At 41.0% G+C, this 10,928-nt stretch overlaps 1 protein-coding gene across 1 annotated transcript; it reads left to right on the plus strand.

Moving 5' to 3' along the window:
• Positions 1 to 6,086: 6,086 nt before the first annotated feature.
• Positions 6,087 to 8,039, plus strand: LOC128685948 (homeobox even-skipped homolog protein 1). Its single transcript, XM_053772588.2, has 3 exons — positions 6,087 to 6,414; positions 6,694 to 6,944; positions 7,387 to 8,039. Exons 1-3 carry the CDS (start codon positions 6,234 to 6,236, stop codon positions 7,999 to 8,001), a joined length of 1,047 nt encoding a protein of 348 aa, XP_053628563.1. The 5' UTR covers positions 6,087 to 6,233; the 3' UTR covers positions 8,002 to 8,039.
• The last annotated feature ends 2,889 nt before the right edge of the window (positions 8,040 to 10,928 follow it).

Here is a 10,928-nt window from a genome sequence, read left to right on the forward strand (position 1 = left end):
AGCCATAAGTGACTGTTTAGAATTTGCTCCTACAAGCTTTGAGAGTCAAGCTCATGTTAGGGAGTGATAATTGAAGCGGGGCCAACGGACTTGTCACTGTTTTAAAAATAGAGGTCTACCATTAACCATTTTTTTCTCGACAATCATTGACACTCACCTCTTTGGAAGATACTAAGAAAAAAAAATTAGTATAATGTTCCAAAAATGACTACTTGACTTGTACTCGCTGGAAAGCAGGCGAGAGAGATATATCATAATCTACACTTGAAAAATCCTGGAAGGAATGGTCCCGAATCTGCACACAGAAATCACTCCCAACGAAAGTAAAAGACTGGACAGGCTGTGCAAAATACATCCAATGAAAAGTAGGGGCACCATTGGTACACTAGGAGAAAACACCATAAGTGTCCGGGGCCCAAGACTGTTGAACAGCCTCCCACCTAGCATAAGGGGAATTACCAATAGGCCCCTGACTGCCTTCAAGAGGGAGCTGGACAGATGCTTAAAGTTGGTGCCGTATCAGCCGGGCAGTGGTTCGTACGTTGGACTACGTGCGGCCAGCAGTAGCAGCCTGGTTGATCAGGCCCTGATCCACCGGGAGGCCTGGTCGTGTACCGGGCCGCGGGGGCGTTGATCCCCGGAATACCCTCCAGGTAGACGGAAGAGATCTTGTTAGTGGCAAGAAGAAGAAAACAAAGGCAAAAATTGGTACGAAACACCACCATTTAAGAGGTGCTTCACTGCAAGGAACACCAGTGGCAGGATCACAAGAGCCACAGATTAGAGAGCCAATAAAAAAAAATTCCCAACACTGCAATAAGCAATATAGTAGTTTTGTTTTCAAACATATAAGGTATTAAACTGAGCAACAACAATAAAATACCTTTCATCAGTGATCTCCTCAATGAGTCGTGTGTAATTTTTGCAGCTTCCTCGGAACTCCAGATAAAAGACAGTGAAATGTGGATACCTGGTACAACTTATTTAGATGCGGCCGAATATAAAAAATATAAAATATAAAAAGGAAAACAGAAACTAGTTGTTTTTGTATATAAACCAGAAGATCAAAGACCAATTCTTGAAAATCAAGTAGTGTGTTGAGAGCCTTCCAAACCCGGCCCCAAACCTCTTATTGCTTGGTTACTTTAAGACATGAAGTGAAAGTTTGTAGCAAAGACTAAAATAGCAAGAAAACCCCAGGAGCTAATTAAGATAAAAAGTTTCACACCACAATGGAATTATTAAGATACTGCAATTAAATCACCTTAAGCCAGCAGACAGTGGAACCAAGCAGACAAGGCAATTACCCTCGACCTTATATTAAAAAATGATGAGGAATTGGACGGGGACGTAATGGTGTAAAAAACGGCGAACTCAGATCATACACCTCAATCGAGATTCGGACCTCCACATATACTGGCCTTCAAGAACGAAACTCAATCATCCTTGACGGGAAATTCAACAAATTCAGGTTCAACAATACGAATATCATCCGGGACCAAATAACGTGACCTTATTGGAATATGTTAGGAAGACGACGTGACTAGCATTGATCTGAACCAGTATCTCTGGAAGATGGGATGCGTGACACTATGTATGTTCCAGACACATACCTTACCAAGAAAAAAAAAAGATTAGAGAAAAGGAAAATTAAAGAGGTGACAACAACAGATAACGGAGCTTCTCAAAGGCAGTAGACTTTCTAAAGAATGAAAGGAAACACTACGTAGAAAAGTAAAGAACGTTAAGTTCAAACTAAATGAGTAATATAGTTCAGGAGAGACCGAGGGAATCAAGAGCCATAAATGAAATTAGAAGAAATTCAAAATAAGCAAAATCCAGGGCAAAAAACCATATCTAATATTACAATCTTACTTAAAAGAGATGAAACATACACTGGCGATAACAAAACAAAGTCACAATACGACTTTGTGTTCATTGAACCATTAATCAGTGTAAAGATTTACGGCATATATGAGTTTTTCATGAATGAGACTTGAAATCCTGCTGACATCTCTACGGTTTCCGACGTAACCCAAAGCCCATTTAACCTTGAGGAAGCCACTGATAGCATGCGCCTGCACTCTGCCCTAAGCCTAAACTTTGGAATTTATTCCTCAGTAAGTTCTGCAAAAAAAAAAAATAAAAATTCTATGGAGGAGCCTGAATACACGTATCGTTCCATTCCTTATGAACTACCGATAGATCACCAACGCACAAAAACTATAGACCGATAGCGCTAACGTCACATTTATCCAAAATCTTTGAGAGGTTTTAAGAAGGAAAGTCGCCAGTCACATGAAATCACAAATAATGCACAACTCAGGGCAATCCATGTTTAGGGCGAGTCGATCCTGGTTTTTACAATTGGTAGACCATTATGACAGCCTTTGATGGACTGAAAAACAAGCTAAATGCAGATGTAGTGTACACAGACTTTGCAAAACACCTCGACAAGTGAGACCATGGTAACAGTACACAAAATACACACAAAAGGAATATACTCATAGTAATGCTGGTAAAATTACCGGCAATATGTTAAGTAAAATTACACATGTGCATCTAATGAGACATTTTTATAATGGCAACGTTTCACTCTCCAAGAGCTTTGTAAAGCCGTCACGTTAGGTAAACGGACACACGCGTAACGGCTTGACAAAGCTCCTGGAGAGCGAAACGTTGCCTCAATAAAAATATCGCATTAGGTGCACATGTGATCTTTTACATAACATATATATACTAAACTTATTATCAAATAGAACCCAAATAGTAATAGTAAACAGAGTGAAATCGACGGCTGTCACAAAGCAAAGCTCTTCAAGACACAGTACTTATCTCACTTTTCTTTCTCATTCTTATATCTGACATACATACGAGCATAAATCATAGCACCATAACCTTTGCAGACGATACCAGAATTTGTATGAAGGTGGTGTCCATCGAGGACACAAAGAATCTATATACTGATATAAACCAAGTCTTCCAGTGAGTCACTCACAACTACATGAAGTTCATAGAGGACAAATTTCATTTACTCAGCGATGGAAAATTTAAGGAACTTAAGACCAAAACGGAATACAAGACAAACTCGAATCACAGACTAGAGCTGAAGTTTAATAGGGGGGACTTGGGAGTGTCAATGTCAATTTTCCAGGTGTAGATTATAATTTTTTTCCTCACCTTCCTTCCAAGGAATATAATTATAAACGGCTTCAAGCGTGTGTTATAGTTCGGATGGTTTAATGAATTTAAACGAGCAGTGAATTATCTCTGTACGCTTTTCCAAATCTGCAAAATCTCATGCCTTGAAAATGACCCTGAGATTATAGCAGTAATCCAACGCACACAGAATGACTTGAAAAATATCTTCAATATCTCGGAATCTCTAGTTTTCAATCTTCTGGTTATCCGACATATCATTATTCTTGAAACTGCGATATAACATCGCTGTGGTTAATGAATGTGAATTCATTAACCACAGCGATGTTCTATCGCAGTTTCAAGAATAATGATATGTCGGATAACCAGAAGATTGAAAACTAGAGATTCCGAGATACTGAAGATATTTCTCAAGTCATTCTGTGTGCGTTGGATTACTGCTATAATCTCAGGGTCATTTTCAAGGCAAGTTCTGTCAAGCACTTTAACTACTGGGAACGCTTGGAAGCACTTGACTTGTACTCGTTGGAACGCAGGAGGGAGAGATATATCATAATCTACACTTGGAAAATCTTGGAAGGAATTGTCCCAAATCTGCACACAGAAATCACTCCCTACGAAAGTAAAAGACTGGGCAGGCGATGCAAAATGCCCCCAATAAAAAGTAGGGGCGCCATTGGTACACTAAGGGAAAACACCATAAGTGTCCGGGGCCCAAAACTGTTTAACAGCCTCCCATCAAGCATTAGGGGAATTGCCAATAAACCCCTGGCTGCCTTCAAGAGAGAGCTGGACAGATACCTAAAGTCAGTGCCGGATCAGCCGGGCTGTGGCTCGTACGTTGGACTGCGTGCAGCCAGCAGTAACAGCCTAGTTGATCAGGCCCTGATCCATCGGGAGGCCTGGTCATGGACCGGGCCGCGGGGGCGTTGATCCCCGGAATAACCTCCAGGTAACCTCCAGGTATATATATATATATATATATATATATATATATATATATATATATATATATATATATATATATATATATATATATATATATATATATATATATATATATATATATATATATATATATATATATATATATATATATATATATGTCGTGCCGAATATGTAAAACTGGTCAATTAGCAAGAATTCATTTAAAATTAAGTCCTTTCTAAAATTTTCTCTTATACATTTAAAGATATATTTTTTTCATTAATGTTAATGTACAAAAATTTAATTTTGCACCAAAAGAATCTTAGAAAACTTACCTAACCTTATTATAACAAGAGCAATTTATTTTAGCCTAACCCAACTAAACATATTTTAGATTTCTTTACAATAATTTAATACTAAACAAACACAGTGAAATATATTTTTTTTTTTAGGTTCAGAATGATTTTGGCGAAATTATTGCAAGGGTCGGAGACCCTTGGAGCATGGGGCAAGTGTGCTCTAAAGTTCCTCAAAGAGCTAGGTGAAAAGCTCATCATAGAAACCAAGGACCACAGGGCGACCAGCTTCCTCTTTCAGAGACTCAGTGTTGCGATCCAGAGAGGAAATGCCTGCAGCATTCTGGGCACGCGGCCCACCGCAGGGGAGCTGGACGAAGTATTCGAGATGTAGCTCTGAGTTATCTATGTTGTTTTACTTTCTGTTGTATTTTTGTGAATGTTTGGCCAATGTATTTTGTCTTTAAATAAAACATACTTGAAATATAGGGGGTGGTAGGAGAAAATTCTCAAACAGCTTCAGGGAGAACCTTAAGTTTTCCCTGAAGCAAGTTTATTCTTTTCTCTGAGGATGAGGGTCCCTACGACAGTTCTAGAGGTGGTACCTCCCTATATTTTAAATATATATATATATATATATATATATATATATATATATATATATATATATATATATATATATATATATATATATATATATATATATATATATATATATATATATATATATATATATATATATATATATATATATATATATATATATATATATATGTGTGTGTGATTATTCCATTTTATTATTGTTCTCTGTACCATTATTGCCCCTTCCATTTTCTATTATCATTTCTCTTCTTGCCCTTCGTTCCTTTATCTTCCCTTATTCCTAACTCATTTTCATCTTCATTTGCCCCTCGCCTCATTGCCACATCCTCCCCTCCCCTCTCTTATTTCACCTCTCAAACAATCAAAACAAACGCTCTACCTAAGCTGGCAACAACTTACCAAGGCAGCAATATAAAACTCGAGACGATCTCCCGCTTAAGGGGAGAGACTATTTGATGAAATTACACCGTCGGATAACCATCAAGATCGATTTAGGCCAAATGGGTTGAAGGGAATTAGTCGCAATTGTGGTGTAATTGAGCTAAACTGCAGCAGGCAATGGAAACCCTGATAGCGCTGGCAAACCACAGCAAGACGCCCTGGATCAAATATTCCTTAATGAAACCCTAATTGAGACCAGGGTTCTCTGCACCCGCAGGCTAGCCAATAGTGTTAGCATTTCTGTTGACAAGTGACTTAATGCTGTGATTCCTTCTCTTGTGCTCCGGCAGCTGGGGTGTCCAAACCTGCGCGATATTATTGCTTAAAAACATTACATGGGCGATTCTTAGGGCTTATGGGGATATACTGAGTGCAAGAAAGTTTAAAGGGTAGGAAAAATATCTCGTTATATCACAATCAATTCTGATCAAAGTAATTCAACAGAGCCATTAACCACATTCACCAATAGCAACGTTAAATCTCTGGGGGGTGGAGCCTACACAGGAAGGAGGACTTGACTGGCTAGGTGTGACTGGGTGGCTGGGCGTGGCTCCGCCCAGGAGGAAGCAGCCAACCAGGGCCTGGATGCTTGCTGGTTGCCATTCGGGCGCATCAGACCACTCAAGCATCTTTATTCTTCATGATATCGCTGGAGCGTAAACATTAGTGCCGTGAAACTGTGCCAAACAGACAACAGCTTCTTTACCCAGTGAGAGAGACCTTTCCTCCCTGGCGTGTACTTGTATTCCGTGAACCTGACCTACGAGTATGAACTAAGATATGTAGTGATACCTACGGGAAGCGAGCATGCAGCCATTCCGTGTTTCAACAGAGATGCTGAGCGGAACTGAAGACAGATTGCAGTTCTTAGAGGGTCATCATGTGCCTGTGAGATCCCCCTGCAACCCACCCGTCCCCAGCACCACGCCCCCCACACCGCCTCCCGTCACCAAAGACGAGAATAGCAACGTCAAGGACAGTCCCGTTGGTAAGGTGTACGGGAAGTTGCTCTTGTGGTCACTGTAGAGGAATGTGGGTAGTTAGTCATTAAATTCGTTATTTAGATTAAGACACGTATAGAGATATTACAAGACATATAAATAAATTTTTGCAATTTATAAATTACATCTTTTACAGTCAGTAGAGATGTACAAACTTGGCATTTTGTAAGGAATCAATCTAAAATATCTCTATAATCCATAAAAAAAAATTAGTCCAGATAGTTTAAATAAAATTTCAGAAAATTTATTCGATATGGTTATTTCAGACTGCAAGCCTACGAGCACCACTACAGGCACCAGTACAGTCGTTACTATCACAGAGTCGCAGACGAAGGTGACGGAAGCGTCACCGTGCTCTGGCGAGCAGTCGATGGCAGAGCTGCGGAGATACAGGACCGCCTTCACCAGAGAGCAAATCACTCATTTGGAAAAGGAATTCCTGAGGGAGAATTACATCAGTCGACCAAGACGGTGTGAACTGGCCCAGGAGCTGGGGCTTCCCGAAGCCACTATCAAGGTATGTGAAGTCTACGATACTATTATTTAGCTCATTTATTCTCACCGAGTTTAGCACTTTTTCATGGTGGAAAATATATTTAACTTTCTTACATCATAGGTAAACCTGAAACACTTTCATACTTCAACATAGTGTTATAACTGAGGTATTTTGTATCGCGTGTACATACAGTTGATCACGTAACACTGCTTATGTTTTAAATGATCAAATTCATTGTGGTAATTCCTTCCTATTAATTAACAGCATTATACAGAGTCAGTTAGTACCAGTAGGTCTACAGTAGTTATATATATATATATATATATATATATATATATATATATATATATATATATATATATATATATATATATATATATATATATATATATATATATATATATATATATATATATATATATATATATATATATATAATAGTTTTCTTGTGTTATGTCCACAGGTCTGGTTCCAAAATCGACGCATGAAGGACAAACGTCAGCGACTTGCTCTAGTCTGGCCCTACGCTGACCCAACCCTCACTGCCTATATACTTCATGCCGCTGCTGCTGCCGCCGCGGCCGCTGCTACCTACCCACCATACTTCGCCAACACTTCCCCGTGGGCCGCCGCCGCCGCCGCTGCAAGAGCGCAGCCTCCAGGGTACACCAGCCCTGCACACACTCCCTCGATGTCAAGATTCAGTCCATATCCCCGGCCACACCCGTCTATTCCTTCCCCGCCGTACAGCAGACCCTTAGGCCTCCCCATCCCTGTAATGTCACCAACTCCCGTAATTCAAAGCATGAACGGCCACCTACCCACTTGCCCCGCCCGAGAATCCCCGAAAGTGGGCGGCGATGGGTGTTTATGCGGTCTATTCTATCCCAGTCTAACCCACGCCCAAACACTCACCCCACCCACTGCCTCTCGAACACACTCTGAACCCCCGTCGCCTCCTGTTATTTCGGATCGTAGGAGCCCCCTAGTCAGCCCGGAGGACAGGGGCGCCTCCCCCAAGCAACGTAAGGTGCCTCGCCTATTGTTCCAGCCATATAGGGATGACCTGGTGTCGTGAGGCTGCCCGTCCCTAGCAACAACCTGTATAGTCTGTATTATATGTCCCTGTATAAAGTGCTCCAATAAACCTGAACATTCATTCTTAGTTTTGCTCACCTGACACTCCATTTACAATGATTTTCTCGCATCCTGAGTTATTTTCTCATCCACACTTACTTTCTTGTCTTCAGTTACTTTCCCAATTCTCATTGACTTTCTCCCATTCTCAGTTACTTTTCAACATATATGACTTTATACCAACCACAGTTGCTTTCCTTCTATACATTTACTTTCCTTCATCTTCAATAACTTTTCCCCTCATCCTCGATAACTTTTCCCCTCATCCTCAGTAACTTTTCCCCTCATCCTCAGTTACTTTCAGCATTCTCAAAGATTATTTTCTTGCTATCCTCTATGACATTCTAAGCTAAATTTCTCCACCTCACCTCTAGTAACTTTCTTTAATCCTAACTCACTTTCTCCTGGGAATAAATGGAAATAAATTTGATTATTTGAACTGTATCAAGAAACAGAGAGACCGCTGCATCAGCTCTTTAAAGAGCAATTGTCACAAAGAGCATTTCCTCCACTTCCTGGAATTAATTACTGTTTAAAGAGATGTAGCCAATAAGAGCAACTCAAAAATAATGACTAATCACGGGGAAGTGTCATACACGTAAAGAGTGGCCATGCAGCGCCCTGGGGGAATGGGAAGCAATCAAGCTCGATCCAAGAGTGGAGAGAGGGTAGCTCCAGTTCCATGCATTGAGAGCCCTAATCAGGCCTCAGAGGGCCCGAAATTAAAGGACACTGCAACGATGCATGATGGTCAGCTGCACTATAATGATATATGTACTCCTGCAATAGAATGATACATGATGTACTCCTGCCATGTAACGATGCCTGATGTACTCCTGCCATGCAATGATATCTGATGTACTCCTGCCATGTAACGATACCTGATGTACTCCTGCCATGTAATGATACATGATGTACTCCTGCCATGTAATGATACATGATGTACTCCTGCCATGTAATGATACATGATGTACTCCTACCATGCTACTGCTATTGCTGTTGCTGCTGCTGCTGCTACTGCTGCTGCTGCTGCTGCAGCTGCTGCTGCTGCTGCTGCTGCTGCAGCTGCTGCTGCTGCTGCCGCTGCTGCTGCTGCTGCTGCCGCTGCCGCTGCTGCTGCCGCTGCTGCTGCTGCTGCCTCTGCCGCTGCTGCTGCTGCTGCCTCTGCCGCTGCTGCTGCTGCCGCTGCTGCTGCTGCTGCCGCTGCTGCTGCTAATTCCTGTACACTAACACGTTAGTTAAAATGCAAAATTGCAGTTCTAGAGAAGGTGCAGAAATATTTTAGAGCAGGAAACTCCATATCATTCTTGTAGACGGTAGAACAAAAGTATATGGATACGCATAAAGGCCTAATAAACAGGCCCATAAAGGGTAAGAGGAATACATCTGGATTTATTTGTACATTGTCTTCTGTGTTGCAAACAAATATTGATTATTTGCTTAATATGTTTGGCAGCTTTTTCTTCATTAATAATATACCTTGACATATCACATCGGTTATTACATACTATTTCTATATTCCTCAACAAATGGACAAAGACCGCACATAGTGACCATATGGCTGACCACGTGCTTTGTGCTTACTTTGTTTATCATCTGTTGTCTGTCAAACCACAGGAAGTACTTGTAACCAAGCCTAAGCCTGGCTACTACAACATCAGTCTGTCTGTTCACAATACATATTTCTCCGTAGATATGTTTATCCTACGTTCATGTTATTATAGTGAGTGATACAACGCGGATAAGCAACTTGCCATGTAAACAGAATGACTGATGTTGTGGTAGCCAGGGTTAGGCTTAACTGCAAGTGCTTCTGGCAGTTTGACAGACACACAGATAATCCAAAGTGGCCAGCCTTATGGTCGCTTTTTACTGGGAACGCCTACGCTTTCTCAGGCTGTACTCCTTGTACTGACCTAAAATCATTACCAGAACATCCGGGCTGGATTGCGTGCGGCCAGTAGTAACAGCCTGGTTGATCATTCCCTGATCCACTGAGAGGCCTGGTCATGGATCGGTTCGCGGGGGAATTGACCCCCGGAACACTCTCCAAAGTAGACTCCAGGTGAAGTGCAGGTGAGAAATATATAATTTTATGCCAGAAAATATTAGAGGAAATAATTTCAACTCTGGTCACTGGAATTACTCACTCTTTGACAACTGGAGACATTATAGGGGTACAAGACCCCCAGTGAAAAGTAGTTTTTCTTTTGGGTACACGAAGGTAAATCAGTACCCATAAAGGATCCAAATACATTATAAGGGCAATTATCAAGCGACCCCCTGTCCTCAAGAGAGAATACTGGAGAATGCCTGGAGGGTGTTCCGGGGGTCAATGCCCCCGCGGCCCGGTCCACAACCAGGCCTCCCTGTGGATCAGGGCCTGATTAACGAGGCTGTTACTGCTGGCCGTACGTAGTCCAACGTACGAACCACAGCCCGGTTGAATCGGCACCGACTTTAGGTATCTGTCCAGCTCCCTCTTGAAGACAACCATTTGATTTCTTCAAACAGTTCTTAACTAGCTGAGCTGCGGTGGGTGGCGACGTAAGCTGCCGGCAGCTTGTATCAACATCCTGACTGAACAAGCCATCAACCAAGAGGCCAGGTCAATGACAGGACCACATGACCAATGATCTCCGGAACCTTAAACAGAGAGTTGTAGAGAGTGTAACTGATGACAATAAAAACTATAAGGTGCAGTATTCTGGTCATTATTATTATTATTATTATTATTATTATTATTATTATTATTATTATTATTATTATTATTATTATTATTATTATTATTATCATTATTATTTTTAATAATTATTATTATTAGTTGTAGCCATATTGCTATTTTGCTGTATTATCATACCTGTACAC

This window comes from Cherax quadricarinatus, chromosome 9 (genome assembly GCF_038502225.1).
Source record: "Cherax quadricarinatus isolate ZL_2023a chromosome 9, ASM3850222v1, whole genome shotgun sequence".
Lineage (NCBI taxonomy): Eukaryota > Metazoa > Arthropoda > Malacostraca > Decapoda > Parastacidae > Cherax > Cherax quadricarinatus.